The sequence below is a fragment of the Cebidichthys violaceus genome, unplaced genomic scaffold (assembly GCF_023349555.1).
Source record: "Cebidichthys violaceus isolate CVI_PGR_0920_01 unplaced genomic scaffold, fCebVio1.0.p SCAF_123, whole genome shotgun sequence".
In the NCBI taxonomy this organism is placed as follows: domain Eukaryota; kingdom Metazoa; phylum Chordata; class Actinopteri; order Perciformes; family Stichaeidae; genus Cebidichthys; species Cebidichthys violaceus.
The window spans coordinates 301,915-318,655 of record NW_027176289.1 but is presented as its reverse complement, the minus strand read 5'-3'; the positions used below and the strand labels follow the sequence as shown (position 1 = coordinate 318,655).

Genomic DNA, 16,741 nt, shown 5'->3' with positions numbered 1-16,741 from the left:
GTAATCAGTGTAATTGTCCCTGGGAGAGGTGTGTGTTTTCCTGTTAGTCTCCTCACCATTTGGTCATCACAGGCAACTTGTGTAAGTTAAAGGCAGGGTTGGTCTTCAAAAACATTTGTGATATTGTTGTTATTGCTCATTACACCCTAAAAGAAATCAATGAATCAAATGCTCTGACAAAAAAAAGGGAAAATAATTCAATATCTGTGGCTGTCGACACAAAATGACTAAAAGGAGACACAAAATGACTATAAAAAAGACAAAAATACTACAAACAGCCACAAAATACTACAAAGAGACTCAACATTACTAAAAAAAGACACAAAAATACTACAAACAGCCACAAAATACTACAAAGAGACTCAACATTACTAAAAAAAGACACAAAAATACTACAAACAGCCACTAAATCACTACAAAGAGACACATAAATACTACAAACGGCCATAAAATGACCAAAAAGAGATGTATATGACAATTTAAATAAAGTTTAACCAAAGACGCCTGCAAGCTGAAGCTGGAAAACAAGCTGCAGCAGAACAACGTCAGAGAGCTGTGGTTCTGGTATGAAACACATCACAAGGTCTGAGGTCAAGACTAAAACAGACCGAGGGCAGCCTGGACTGAACCGACGAGGAGAACATGTTCCCAAATATGTTCAGCTCGGGGTCCCCTGCTGCTTCCTCCACCATCCCAGACTCTGCTCCCACAGAGCCTTCACTGTTCTCATGCTCCTGGTTCTATTTATCATCTTGTCTTTAGCACAGAAATATGTCGGTTCCTCTGCCGTTCTTAAAGGTTGAGGTTCTATATAGCGCCGCTGCCACACAGAGAACTTTTTAAACCCTTGTGAGGTTCTTTAGAAGTTCTCTTCTTTCAACTAAACTAAGCTGGAGAACCATACAGAACATTTTAAGCCCCTGTATTGTTCTTTAGAGGTTCTCTTCTTTCAAGTAAACTAAGCTGGAGAACCATAGAGAACATTTTAAGCCCCTGTATTGTTCTTTAGAGGTTCTCTTCTTTCAAGTAAACTAAGCTGAAGAACCACAGAGAACATGTTAAGCCCCTGTATTGTTCTTTAGAGGTTCTCTTCTTTCAACTAAACTAAGCTGAAGAACCACAGAGAAAATGTTAAGCCCCTGTATTGTTCTTTAGAGGTTCTCTTCTTTCAACTAAACTAAGCTGAAGAACCACAGAGAAAATGTTAAGCCCCTCTATTGTTCTTTAGAGGTTCTCTTTCAAATAAACTAAGCTGGAGAACCATAGAGAACATGTTAAGCCCCTGTATTGTTCTTTAGAGGTTCTCTACTGGTTCTCTGCTTAGTTTCAGTTTAGTTTTGAATAAAACACGTCACAAGAACAGTGGCTCTCATCATTTTTACATTCCAACATTGATCTTTGGGTTATAGTAAAAGTATTAAAAACAGAAGGAACGGACCACTCGGACTCAAATCCTCGCCCACAACATGTTTTGACTTTATAAATTAATCATACAAAAGCTTTTAAGCAAAGGACCAAGTCAGCTCTTGGTCTCTTTATACAGATTTGATGGTCCAGATACTGATAGCTGTACAAAAAAAACCACACTTCAGATTTTGGTGACGGTTCTGATTGGCCTTTAGTTTGCAGAAAGTCAAACTGGCTAAAGCCTCCACGCCCGCATCAATGGGTGCTGAAATAACACCAGATATAAATGTGCCAAAGATTTAAGGAAAGGATCAGGCTCATGTTAATGAATGAGTGTTTGCTGGATCTTTAAATTGTTCTTCCATGGCTCCTTGAGGAGTGTGGCCTTTGTGCAGGAGAATATCCTCAAATTGAACCGTGCATCTTAGGCTCCACTCGGCGCTGTACAGCCTCAATGACGGATGAGGTGTAAAAAGGATTCTTCTTACTTTTCATTCAAACAAACCGAATGGGATGTGTGTGATTCGGTGTGTTAAAAGGGGTTAAAGATGAGCACATGCTACTGTCACAATATTGACCCAGCATCCGAGATCACCGTGTTTCACCTTTCAAACCCACACATCCACCGGCAGGTAACAGGTGCATCGTGTTCTTTCGTGGCTCATTTAACTGCTGTAATGCCTAACAAATCTCTTACGAGGTAATTTATCAGTTATTGCACCAGATGCAGTTTAAATGACTTTTTTTTTTTTTTTTAAATGCCGGTTGCCCACGACGGACGCAGAAAGTGCAGAGAATCGATGGCCTTCGGTGCAGAAATATGAACAGGCCACATTATCCTCTTGAAACGGTGAAAATGTGCTCTTAGGCTGCAGCATGCAATGAATAATTTCAACTCACAGGCCCTGTTATAATAATACCTTGTTTCTCATGAGTCAGACACGTGGTCCGTTTATGTGGTTTTTCAGTTTCTGTGGCCAGCGATGCAGAAACTTAGTCATTGCAGAAGTTCTATTAGATTAAACCCTTTGAAAATGTAGTAAACAACACATCACGCTTTCCAAATTGTCTTTAAATTATGAAACTGGCATTGAATTTGTGGCTTGATTTAATTATCGCCACACTAATTGGGAGAGTTCTTATGCTTGTAAGCTGCTGTCTGTAAAATGTAGTAATCTAATTTATTATACATTGGTTGTTAGAATGTAATATCAGGTTGCATAAATCCTCAAATTACATATTGAAGTTCATGAAACACAAAGTTCACAAGTTCGACCATCACGTGCCGTAGTAGAAAGATGTTGGATTATATAGATAACATTAAAACAATTACAATAAATGTACATATGTGTATAAAACTCTTTATGTATGTAATGTAGGCTGGTCTGTTTCCAGAGGAGGACCGGGGCCGTACAGCTCGCTGTAGCCGCGGTAGGCTACTTCCGTTCCGCAGAGGGCGACAGGCACCAGCCTAGACTGTGGCGGAGCTCCAGACACAATAGACGGGGTAAGTTTTTATTAGCGAGCGAAATAGATCATTTAACACCGATATTTTACCGAGTGGTCAAAGCACACGAAGCGGTCCGCCGCCTTCGTGTATTTTATTTGTGAAGTCGAAGCTCAATTTCTCGGCTTAAAAGAAATAAACAACACGGTCGTGGGGTTAATAGTTGGTTGCATGGAAAACGGGCTGCGGCTATGTGCTGGAACGGAGTTGTTCCTGGCTTGCTGTCTGACGCGTTTTTAATGTTTCGTTGTTTCACACTTGGCCTCGGAACCACGTATTTGTACGCTCTAGTTTTAATATAAATACGTTATTCACGTTATGTTGAATAACCAAGACAACTGACGTGTACATTTTGTACCACGGGTACCCGGTTGTCGGTTCACTTGTAAAGGGGATGCCTAGCAAGCAGCTCTCCCCACGCCGTTCCAAGAAGTAGTCTTATCCCCAGAAGTCGTAGGGCCTGCGCGTGCGTTGCCAGTTGGAGTTAAGTGGATTGGGGGGGTCACCGTTTGCAGGTAGCGCGAGCTGTGTTTATGGGTTGGGGGAGGGGGGGTGGTGGTGGTCACCGTCAATGCCTACATTAATATGAATTAAATGACTCTATAGTGAGTTGACGCGTGTGAAAGGGTTAATTTGAATGCGTGCGCGTGCGAACTGTGCACTTCGCTATAGCTAACGTTAGTTAACGGCTAACGGCAGTTAGTTAACGTTAGTTAACGGCTAACGTTGGCTAACGTTAAATACCTTGTGAAAAACAGAAGCGCACGAGCTTTGTCTGCCCGCCCCCCCCCCCACTACCAGTTGAACAGATGATTATTATTTGTTTACCTGTTAATACATAAATCATCACGTTAAGTACGTCATAATCATCTCCATTAAAACAGTCATAAGAATAGAGAAGTTAAAGTACGGAGACGTTTGTTAGTATTTCTGCTCAAACCAACAGTTAATTACGAAAACGATGCAAGTTAATGTTTATAAATAGTGAGTTTAAATACAAATACACTAATGTTGACATGAAGTGTGTATTTGTACTCGCTGCTGTAACAGATAAAGCATCAGTTATACATACTGATGGATGTTTGTAAATAGTAAATAGTTTGTGTGTTATGAAACATATCAGCAGACATATTACCGTCTGCTTTGGTTGGAAATCATTCTGAAACGGCTCCACTCTCCTGTAAACTTAATATCTTACTTTGTTGTTTGTTTGTTCCCTCCCGCTCCCTCAGGTTCCGGCTCATCTCCAAATCCAAACCGGTATGTCGGATGAGGATTCCCGTGCCAGCACCAGCTCGTCTTCATCGCCGCCTTCCTCCAGCCAGACCAGACAGAGGGACATACTTTGCAAAAAGAAACGGGAGAGCAAAGCCAGCATGAGCAAGACCTCCAAGCTGCTTTCCACCAGCGCCAAAAGGTAAACGTATAGGAATCTCTTCTTTTGACTAAACTAAGCTGGAGAACCATAGAGAACATTTTAGAGGTTCTCTTCTTTTGACTAAACTAAGCTGGAGAATCATAGAGAACATTTTAGAGGTTCTCTTCTTTTGATTAAACTAAGCTGGAGAACCATAGAGAACATTTTAGAGGTTCTCTTCTTTTGACTAAACTAAGCTGGAGAACCATATGGAACATTTTGGAGGTTCTCTTCTTTTGACTAAACTAAGCTGGAGAACCATAGAGAACATGTTAGGCCCCTGTATTGTTCTTTAGAGGTTCTCTTCTTTTAACTAAACTAAGCTGCGGAACCATAAAGAACATTTTAAGCCCCTGTATTGTTCTTTAGAGGTTCTCTTCTTTCAACTAAACTAAGTTGGAGAACCATATAGAACATGTTAGGCCCCTGTATTGTTCTTTAGAGGTTCTCTTCTTTCAACTAAACTAAGCTGGAGAACCATACAGAACATTGTAAGCCCCTGTATTGTTCTTTAGAGGTTCTCTTCTTTCAACTAAACTAAGTTGGAGAACCATATAGAACATGTTAGGCCCCTGTATTGTTCTTTAGAGGTTCTCTTCTTTCAACTAAACTAAGCTGGAGAACCATACAGAACATTTTAAGCCCCTGTATTGTTCTTTAGAGGTTCTCTTCTTTCAACTAAATTAAGCTGGAGAACCATAGAGAACATGTAAGGCCCCTGTATTGTTCTTTAGAGGTTCTCTTCTTTCAACTAAACTAAGCTGGAGAACCATAGAGGACATGTAAGGCCCCTGTATTGTTCTTTAGAGGTTCTCTTCTTTCAACTAAACTAAGCTGGAGAACCATACAGAACATTTTAAGCCCCTGTATTGTTCTTTAGAGGTTCTCTTCTTTCAACTAAATTAAGCTGGAGAACCATAGAGAACATGTAAGGCCCCTGTATTGTTCTTTAGAGGTTCTCTTCTTTCAACTAAACTAAGCTGGAGAACCATACAGAACATTTTAAGCCCCTGTATTGTTCTTTAGAGGTTCTCTTTTTTCAACTAAATTAAGCTGGAGAACCATAGAGAACATGTAAGGCCCCTGTATTGTTCTTTAGAGGTTCTCTTCTTTCAACTAAACTAAGCTGGAGAACCATACAGAACATGTAAGGCCCCTGTATTGTTCTTTAGAGGTTCTCTTCTTTCAACTAAACTAAGCTGGAGAACCATACAGAACATTTTAAGCCCCTGTATTGTTCTTTAGAGGTTCTCTTCTTTCAACTAAATTAAGCTGGAGAACCATAGAGAACATGTAAGGCCCCTGTATTGTTCTTTAGAGGTTCTCTTCTTTCAACTAAATTAAGCTGGAGAACCATATAGAACATGTTAGGCCCCTGTTTTGTTCTTTAGAGGTTCTCTACTGGTTCTCCGTTTTGTTTCAGTTCAGTTTTCTGGGGAAAGAATAAAACGCGTCACAACAGCCTAAAAACAGCGGCTCTCATCACTTTTACATTCCAATATTGATTTTTGGGAAAGTATCACAGTCTAAAAGTAATGTAATCTGATTATATTTAGTTACTTTTTGTGTTGCCTTAATACCAAATATGTAAACGATGACAATAGAAAAGAACCGTGCAGAAATGTCACCTTTATTTAGTCTGTGAAGCAGAAAGAGAAGGACATCACGGTGAAGTGTGAGTTGTGCCTCCCAGCTGTGAACATGTTGTCGTCATACAAAGACTCTAAGCATTTAACACCTTAGTGTTGCAGATTTTAAACATATTCATTACAGCTGCATGCAGATGTTCCCGGTTACATCAGGTTTGAGTAAATCATCCAATAGGATTGAAAAAAATCTTCTTCCTCTTCCTTCTCCTCCTCTCCTTCCTCATCCTTCTCTCCTTCTTCTTCCTTCTCCTCCTCTTCATCTTCTCCTCTTCCTTCTCCTCTGCTCCTTCCTTCTCCTTCTCTCTTTCTTCCTTCTCCTCCTCTCCTTCCTCCTCCTTCATCTTCTCTTCCTTCTCTTCCTCTTCATCCTCTCTTCCTTCTCCTCTCCTCCTCTCCTTCCTTCTCCTCTTCTTCTTCCTTCTCCCCTCTTTCCTCCTCTTCATCTTCTTTTCTTCTCCTTCCTCCTCTTCATCTTCTCCCCTTCCTCCTCCTCTTCATCTTCTCCCCTTCTTTCTTCTCCTCTTCATCTTCTCCTCTTTCTTCTCCTCTTCTTCCTCCTCTTCATCTTCTCCTTCCTTCTCCTCTTCCTTCTCTTCTTCTCTTCCTCCTCTTCCTTCTCCTCCTCTTCCTCTTTCTTCTCCTTCTCCTCCTCTTCATCTCTTCCTATTCATTCATTCACATCATCATACTCTCTTGTTCTTTATTTTAATGTAATGTAAACGTGGCTCCATGAGTCTGATTGTAGTTCATGTTCATGACCCGTTTCACTCTTTCGTGTGTCTCGTGGCTGAAGGAAGAGATGTTGATATTTAATATTCTTTTATTTCTTGTGTGCAGGATTCAGAAAGAGCTGGCTGACATCACTCTGGACCCTCCGCCGAACTGCAGGTGGGTTTCATTCTCCGTTGTCTTTCCAGTGTCGTCCTCCTTGGGAACACACTGATCATTCCTCAGCAACACGAGGTGTAACTACACATCATTTCTCAACTGTGGGAGGAGACACTTCTACACCAAAATCATTTGTTAATCCATTAGTTTGTTGTGCTCAATATACTGGCAGGTGTTTAAAACGGCAGTAATTCATAAAGAACTAATCTGGCAGCAGAGCTCAACTGATACTGGTTTGAGGCTGATCTAACTGGTACGGTTGGGCCGGTTGGAATGTTTTCAAACCGGTTTGATATTAAGCCACACACACACACACACACACACACACACACACACACACACACACACACACACACACACACACACACACTTCTCATCTGCATTTAATGATAATGCAGGAACAGGAGCGATTCATTTTGATATCGTATAAGATACACGTTGGTTTAACTACATCAGATACGGTTGAAAACTGTCGCACAGGAGCCTTTTTCTATAAATCAAAAGACTTTCAACAGTCAAACAGCTGCAGCAGCAAAACTCATCCATCTTAACTATGCTCTCTGTCTGTATCATGACTGCAGCGCGATGATGCTCTTGGTTAAATTAACGGCTTAAGTTGTGGCTTACGGACGGACGACTGCAGCTGGAGGTTCACGCTGAAGGACTACAGCCATCGCAGGTTTTTAGCATTCTGCCATTTAAATAAATTCATCATAAATTACCGAATTGGAACAGTGAAGTGTGACAGCTTACACCAGGCCAGCACACTATCATCTAAATGTGTTTTAAGTTATCATATAACACAAGCTCCTCGTTTAAATGTTGATAATGTGGAAATAAACTCAAGCTTAACTTGTTAGTGAAGGGGAAGGTAGCACGTCTGCATGTTTGGTGATATCAATTTAAGGAAGTCAATAATTCTTCATTTCTTCCTGGTTCGTATCATGAAGTTAGAGCTCGTTTATGGCACAGATTCAAATCAACGGGGATCGCACCGGTTGAGACAAAAATGGCAAAAATCTTGATATTTCCCAGAACCTAAAGTCACAGTCTCAATTATTTTTTTCTTCTTCTTCTAACCAGCAGTCAAAAACCCAAAGTCATCCAGTATTCAATGATATAAAACAGAGGAAACGGCACACAAGTCAGGAAACGAGTGATCGGTCAAACCACCGATCATTTGAATCCATCTCGTTCAATGAAAACCCCTCCTCTGGGTTACTGTCCCTTTAAGGGACTTTTTACCCGAAGTTGTTGTATAATGAGTTTTGCTGCTGCAGCTGTTTGACTGTTGAAAGTCTTTTGATTTATAGAAAAAGGCTCCTGTGCGACAGTTTTCAACCGTATCTGATGTAGTTAAACCAACGTGTATCTTATATGATATCAAAATGAATCGCTCCTGTTCCTGCATTATCATTAAATGCAGATGAGAAGTGTGTGTGTGTGTGTGTGTGTGTGTGTGTGTGTGTGTGTGTGTGTGTGTGTGTGTGTGTGTGTGTGTGTGTGTGTGTGTGTGTGTGTGTGTGTGTGTGTGTGTTGGACTGTGTTCACATCAATAAAATCAACCAAGAATGCCCGGATCTATTTTCTCTGTCTTAGTTAGCAAACTCAGTGTTGATATTGATCAAACACACACAGCAGAGCACAACATCTGCCCCCCCCCCCCCCCCCCCCCCCCCCCCCCACCACACACACACACACACACACCAGTTTAGGATCGATACCACTGTGTCTTGTACTCGTGACCCCCTCAGGGTTCCAGACCACATGTTCTGCATGTTAGCGGGATAAAAGCCACGGCTGCTTTGAGCAGAAATCAATACAGATTACAGTTCATGAGGCATTGACACATCACCGGGGATTTGCTTTGAACTGAGGCGTCTTCTGAGTGATGCACGGGGGGGGGGGATGAAACTTCTGAAGGGGGGGGAACTACCATCTTTGTGACCGCTAATCTGTGAAAGTCACTTTGCAGAAATGCATCGGTGAATTTTTAGGTCCTAATTATTACTTTTGGTCACGGGAAATGTGAGCCAATACATTCACACGTGTTCCATCAAAGGCAGTGGAAGTACAAGATGTCCAACGATGCTTTAGGGAATACTTCATCTACTCCTACAGAATGAATTGGGTGGATTTTGCCTCTTTAATGCCACATGCAGCAGCAGCAGCAGCTCCTGAATGAAAACGTGTCCTTCATAGTGTATATATATGTATACAGACAGAAAGTACAACGCCCACGTCCTCCAGACTGCTGCCGCTGAGCTTCAGCTGTGCAGCGATTCATCAGGTTCACACACGCAGTACATGAATGAGTGTGTGTGGCTTTCACACTGTAGTACACACTGCAGGGATGACTGCACTGATGTAGAGCCAAACAGAACAGAAGCATCTAATCTATACATTGATATATTGACGGGTGTGTGGGTGTCTTTTCCTCTGACTCTCTTTATTACGCTGTGTTTACTGACACATTTATTTTGTAACGTTTTAGTTCTGTAAGTGAAAGCCTTTGTTTTTGTTGTTTCTGCCTGCAGCGCCGGCCCCAAAGGAGACAACATCTATGAGTGGAGGTCCACCATCCTGGGACCCCCGGGCTCCGTGTACGAGGGGGGCGTCTTCTTCCTGGACATCGCCTTCACCCCCGACTACCCCTTCAAACCCCCCAAGGTACTGATGGTAGTCCTACGGGTCTGCTACTCATGCAGACGGTGAACAAAGATTAATGTGGTGCACGCATAGCAGTTCTAAAAACGAGACAGAGTGATATAAAATCTGCTTTTTACAGGAGGGAGAGGGAGGGAGAGGGAGGGAGGGAGGGAGAGAGGAGGGGAAGAGAAGAGAGGGGGGGAGAGAGAGAGAGAGGGGGGGAGAGAGAGAGGGGGGGGGAAGAGAAGAGAGGTGGGGAGAGGGGGGGAAGAGAAGAGAGGGGAAAGAGAGAGGGGGAGAGAGAGGGGGGGAAGAGAGGTGGGGAGAGGGGAAAGAGAGAGGGGGGGGAGAGAGAGGGAGAGAAGAGAGGTGGGGAAAGGGGAAAGAGAGAGAGGGGGGGGAGGGGGGAGAGGGAGGGGGGGAGAGAGGGGGGGAAGAGAAGAGAGGTGGGGAGAGGGGAAAGAGAGAGAGGGGGGGAGAGAGGGGGGGAAGAGAAGAGAGGTGGGGAGAGGGGAAAGAGAGAGAGGGGGAGAGGGGGGGAAGAGAGGTGGAGAGAGAGAGAGAGAGAGAGAGAGGTGTTTTGTTGACAACAGTAAAAGTATAGAAATAAAACACCAGGTTATTTTTGGCTGCATTAGGCCTCCTGCACTCAACTGTTAGCTATCGATTTAGCGTTTGTCTGGCGTGTTGCAGCATAAACAAAGTGCTTAATGTCTTCTGCTCACGTCTCATCTTGAGGCAACACAATCATGACATTCTATGGAGAACCTGCTCTCTGTAGTTTAAACACACATTTACATTCACGGCTGTGTCCTGATTGGTCAGTGTTCTCCTCTGTAGACGTTCACTGAGTGGATGGATAGAGGCTCATTTGTTCGTCCCCACAGGTTTATTTGGACCAATTAAGCAATATTAGGCAACAAATATGGTCGTTATAAAAATGCCAATCTCAATGGTAAAAAAAAAAAACAGTGATTCATCAGAACATTTACAGTAAATAAATCAATGACAAGTCTCTATCTCTTTATAATATTTCCTGTTATCAGCAGTACCTCCTTTCAGCCACCAGGGGGCTTCCATGTGCTGCAGATAAAGATCCTGACAGCAGGTTTCACACTGGAGGACTACGTTTAGAGTTTTCTGTAGTTCAGGTTAGACTTAGAACATTAGAACATTATAATGTAAGTATGTGATAACATTTAGGTTCTCAGTATTAACTCACTTATTTTGAGTTAATACCATTTGATTTGGTGCTAAATTTGACCGCTCAAGAATTGATAAAAGACCTGCACTGACTTGGTATCAAAAACATTTTTTACATTTTGAGATTTCTGCAGGAATGCTATTTTTTTGGCGATTTGTGGACCATGAGCACTTTTGTTCTGGAAACGGCCGAGAAACCCCGTTATTGTAAGCGTTCATAAAATGCATTCATACGGAATGTTTTCTCACCCCGACTGTGAACTGCGTCCGGTTTGTGCGTCCGCAGGTCACCTTCCGTACGAGGATCTATCACTGCAACATCAACAGTCAGGGGGTGATCTGTCTGGACATCCTGAAGGACAACTGGAGCCCCGCGCTCACCATCTCCAAGGTGCTGCTGTCCATCTGCTCCCTGCTCACAGACTGTAACCCAGGTGAGGCTCTGCAGCGAGGCTCAGCTACTTAGAGATCACACTAGAGACAGACGGGAAGCCTTTTGTCTCGCCGGCGTTGGTCAACTCTCACGTTTTCCTCTCTACTTGTCTCTAATGTGTCCGCGTGGAGAGACAGGAGCACCGTATCACACCGTTCAGGCTGAGGAGCCTTCTCAGAAAGCGATTTTAAAATCTCTTTTCAAGCTTGTTAAATACGGCCTGAACAGCTTTTCCATGGGTTTCGTCTGTCTGTCTGTCTGTCTGTCTGTCTGTCTGTCTGTCTGTCTGTCTGTCTGTCTCTGTGTGTGTGTGTGTGTGCGTGTGTGTGTGCGCGTGTCATCTGGACATCCTATTCAACGACTGCTCCTCGTAAGAGTGAAAGCAGAGAGGGGGGTTTTGAATTCTACCCGCCGCTTGGGGCCAAAAACAGAAGTTAATTTTGTACCGCAGAAGATCCGACGGCACTGCTGCCGACAGATTTGACTCTATAATGTACACAAAAAAAACTACTACACGGTATTCCTAGTAGATCTAGATGTAAGATATACGAACTCTTCTGTCTGCGTTTCTTTCTTCTTTTTTTTTTTTTAAAAATATCATTTCGTGCAGACAAACCTAACTTAAAACCTCTCTTTCCTCCGTTCAGCCGACCCTCTGGTGGGAAGCATCGCCACCCAGTACACGACTAACAGAGCGGAGCATGACCGAACAGCCAAACAGTGGACCAAGAGATACGCCACATAGACCCGCAGAGGAGGGCGTGGGGGGGAGGAGGAGGAGGAGGAGGAGGAGGGGTGTTTGTGTTGGGGGGTGGGGGGGGTTATTTCTATCTCAGATTTTTAGTACTTTATTGTCTGGTATATTTTTTGCTTCCTGATTAAGTTATCTCCACAAATATGGTAATAAAGGAACACAATGGAAAGGAAGTGTCGTCGGCCTCCTCCTTTCTTCTTCTACGCCGTTATTTAAAGGTTGGATTCCACCGGCAAACCTGCTGCACATATCACCAGTGATCACTTCCTGTAACGACGAAAACACTCCCATGGCTATTAGAAGTCGTACTGTGATGAATGAAATAATGTTTTACCTTGTTAACAACACAGAGTAACTTTATTTGGTAACACTTTACTTCAGCCCTCCATATTTAGCATCCATAAGCTGTATATTAACATTTACTAATAAGTGTTTATTAATGTGTCAGAGCTCACAGTTTACTTCAAATATCTGCCAAATGAATATAAATAGTGCAGTTAATAATAATGATACTGCCAACACTACTGTTTGCAGAAGTTGTGCCAGCTTAGTAGATATGATTAAGATTCCAGTATCTATCATCACACGTTAAGTTCCTCTTTCACATGGTAAAAGCTTCAACATATTCAGACCACAGAATTCTACTCAAAGTAATAACGCTGAGGATTTTTATTTAAATAAACGTCTGTTAAACCACTGAATGATGCAACACGGTTCTGGCACATCGATGAACTCATTTGCATTCTAGAACGTGGCGTCTGTGGCGACACTCCCGACACTCCCGACACCGTTTGGATCTCTGGGAAGTGAGAAAAACGGTTCACCGCCAGAGAGAACCAAACGGATACCTTGAAGATTATAAACTTAAACGTCACTAAATGATTCTCACAATGCTGGATGATTTCTCAACACTAGGCTCACCGCATTTTCCCTCATTCATCACTTCATTTTTGTCTTGTGTTGCAAAACACACCAACTAATTCGGCGTCATAACTGCTCACCAGTAAACAACCAGCACCAGCTCTCCACTTGAGTGTTTCTTCTTCTGTTATAAGCATGACATAACGCTCCCGATGTGTTAGTGACCTCCTTTCTCTCTCGGCGGTAGTTAATGCGTTTGGATTTGCTGCAGAGACGCAGCGGCTGAATGACTTTTAATGTCGCAGTGATATTTTCCACATCATGTAGGCCGGGAGAGGCCGAGAAAAAGCTGCGTTATGTTCCGTCCGTCGGCAGATGTCTCAGTCTCCACTTCAGCTTTGAAACATTTGGCTTTTCACGTCGCTGTAGAGTAAGAACACACAGTGTTCTCTGTCAGTGACACTGTTTACTGTTAGATAATGAGTGTATATATATATACATATATATATATATATATATATATATACCTTCACAATACAAAACAATGGCTTCGCTGTCTTCCAAAACATTTCATATCCTGTCACCTGCTGTCTGAAATATTGATATGTTAATAATAGAGATATGCTAATATTGTGTAAATACTCTAGCTAACTTTAAATACTTTTTTTTTTTTTTTTAAATACAGTGTTGGTTACAGACTCTTATCTTCACCTCTCTACACTAATATAATGTAATTAATTTGCAAAAAAAAGACAAAAATGCACAAGAAGCAAATTTAATGTTTGACTGATAGAATTTTAATTTACATTTTTTTTATGAACAGCTTATAGTTGAGATTCATCAATTAAATGGTTTTGCTTTGTCTGTAGATGTCTAACAGATGTCATGAACACACCTACATATTCTCCGAGTATTTTAGTAGAACATGAACTACTCACTCAGTGTCTGCTGATGTGACTGAGTGAGTAGTTCAGGTACACGTCGGTGTTTTTCGTGAATTGTCACACATCTGTTGAAGTGTTGAATCTCCACCAAGAAGCTGTTGAAATGTTACAAATACTCTTTAAAACGATTCGCAGGCTCTGATATCGTTTGACGCAGGTGGGATCAATCGCCCGTCATTTGGAAGTAAATGCTACTCAATTGTACTTTGACAAAATATTTTCATTAAACGTACTCTGTCAAGAGATATACACAGATATTTAAAGGGGCAGTGCACTCCTTCTTAAAGGGCCAGGCAGGGATTTAAAGACCCCCCCCCACTGGAAACCTGTGTGGGTTGAAAGACTAAACAGGTGTGAACGAGCGTCTCTGGAACATCGCAGGTGCACTGCTGATGTAAATGTGGATTAGATACATTGACTCAGGGAGATTAAACAATGGGAGTAAAGGGAATACGCTCTATTACAATAGAAATACTGCTATATAATTACGTAAATCCGTGATGTATGAAACACGCTGACCTATCCCCAGATGTTAACGCGGGAGTATCGAGTGCAGTTCACGCGACAGGTGATAAAAATGTGTCTTTTACGTTGGCAAAAGTCAATGATAATACAGTACTTTCATGTAAACTTGACACGGCAAATACTTACTTATTTTTTTGGGTATTTTTAGGGACAGTTAGTTTTGATAAACTCGTGTCATGCAGTATTTTTTTTAATCGGATTATCTGCTTTTCTGTCCGTCTTTTACCTCAGAAACCGTAAACGTCAGCGGTGAATCTCAGAAACATGATGTTATATAATAAGTATATTTTTCTTATCGTTGAAGAACCCCAGTCAGTTTACTCCTCTGCGCCGCTGAGCTTCACTTCTGTCCAATTTATTGTCCGTTAAAAACACATCAATGAGCCGAGCTAGTGCGCCGTAGTGACTAATGTAATTAGTTCTGAGTCAATCCCGCGTACGCCTGCTGACAGAAATACACCAGCTAGAGTAAGAAAAAAACCCACAGTGACAGATTAGTTGGCCTGTTTTCAAAGATTCACCCCTTCACTAGGAATGAGTGAAGCTATTGAGTCAGTAAAAATACAGATTATTCATTCAGGTGTTCTATTTAAGTTCTTTTAGTTAACCAGCTAAACGTGTCTTTTTCAACAGAGACCTGACCAAGAGGGCGGCGTAAAAAACGTTATAACCAGTATGACCAGACACACAACGTCACGAGTTGAGTTTCATTTCTCCACAGTTAAGTTTGCTTCCTAGACAAGAAAGAACACAACTACTACGCAGCATCGGGCATTGATGTGTTTGATGTGTTTGAATATTAAATATTTATTAAAAAAAGGGTTTCAATGTCCAGTTCTTAAAATACTTCGGATGATTAAAAGATCCAGATGACCTGCCAAGTGGAGGCCATTCCCCAGAAGTCTGAACTCGGGCCAGACGGCTGAATGTGGTAAATAAATACTCGCACGCTGTGCACAAGTGTTACAAGTGCACGTGTTTGTTAAACTGACTCAGGGATTTTTGACTCTCTCACTTCTTTTAATAATCTTCTCATGAAAGTGTCTTTTCCAGGAACCCAACATTTTTTTTTTTTTTTTCCAAAACAGAAAGTGGCCAAAGTTAACAGTTCCCTAATTTTAGAAACACAGCTGGCTTTGAACACATGCAGTAACAAATCATAAACGTGAACTTACTCAGCAAGTGCAAATGTTAATCATTTACATCCATGATTCGATGACTCGAGACCGATTACACCGGGAATATCGAGGCTTTCAACTTTAAATCAACTGCTTCAACAATACATGGGCTCATGGTAGCAATAGAACTACTCACATTCTGGGGAAAACAGTCCCTCAAGTGAATCTGAACATGAATGTATCTTTCATGAATTTATTATTTAAGGAACAACACAAACATTGAACACAAACTTAAATCACAAAGAGTGCTGGGCGGGCGAACGGGTGACGGGGTTATTCCCCCCTTTTCTGTTTTCTTTTTCCTCACTAAGAGCTGAAGCCGCTTCCTATTTTGTACAAATGCCAAAAACATTTTCCACACATACAACAGCCCTGAGAGTGGACTGACGCATGCTACATCAAGCATTTTAATAATATCACGTTATTACACATAATTATAATGAAGGTTGACGAAACATCTCGAACATTTTGTGCTGCCAAGAATATTTAAATAGATCAGCCAGAGTACAATTCCTGTGGTTAGTTTAGCGCTGATAGTACATGCTGTACACTGTGTTTTCTAATTGATCCAGGACACAGATCGTGTTAGAAGGTCACGTTTGTGTTACAAATCCAGTTTAAAGTTGAAGTATTTCAGAGGCGAGTTAGGAGCACAGAGAATAAACACAGTTTCTAAGCTCTAATCCTGCGTCCATTAAATTACATTCAATTAAATTGGTTAATTAATTGTCAAATATATGTTTAAAGTGTTTTCTTTCAGTAAAACAATCAAATATTTTGATGGCGCTGGATGAAACGTGAAGGGTTCTACCAAAGGGAATACAATTGATTCCGGGGGAAGAGATGAATGCCCGTGCCAGATTTTATGGCGACACATCCGATAGTTATTGAACCGTTTCACTTCAAACCGTTAATGACGACCTAATGGCGCAACCCGACCGCCACTTGCGTTGTTTGGATGTCAGTCTGCAAAGACCTGGTTTCAAAATAATGTGGTTACGGTTTAATTTAGTCACAATTTGAGAACACAATGCCGTGCAGGTGGAGGCCAACGGTCTGTTTTCGATTAGTAGGAAGGATTTGATAAAGTCCCTTCCCTCTACTAACTGCTCTGTGACGACGCTCTGAGGTTTCACTGTGACTTGAAGTTCTGTTGAAACCCATTTCACTTTGACACCTGTATGACGTTTCACCTGCAGTCGTCAAATCTTTGGGATTCTTGGGGGAGTTTGGGGATTTCCGTGTGAAGCAATGAAATCACGAAACTTAATTTCACTTTCAACTTTCAACGACTGTGTGTACAAAGAGGTTTTCATTAAAAGCACA

At 41.8% G+C, this 16,741-nt stretch overlaps 1 protein-coding gene across 1 annotated transcript; it reads left to right on the top strand.

The window, feature by feature from the left end:
* The first annotated feature begins 2,832 nt into the window (after window positions 1-2,832).
* Window positions 2,833-11,938, top strand: LOC137869502 (ubiquitin-conjugating enzyme E2 E1). The gene is made up of 6 exons (XM_068706912.1): window positions 2,833-2,914; window positions 4,147-4,331; window positions 6,818-6,868; window positions 9,406-9,538; window positions 11,007-11,154; window positions 11,801-11,938. Exons 2-6 carry the CDS (start codon window positions 4,177-4,179, stop codon window positions 11,896-11,898), a joined length of 585 nt encoding a protein of 194 aa, XP_068563013.1. The 5' UTR covers window positions 2,833-2,914; window positions 4,147-4,176; the 3' UTR covers window positions 11,899-11,938.
* The last annotated feature ends 4,803 nt before the right edge of the window (window positions 11,939-16,741 follow it).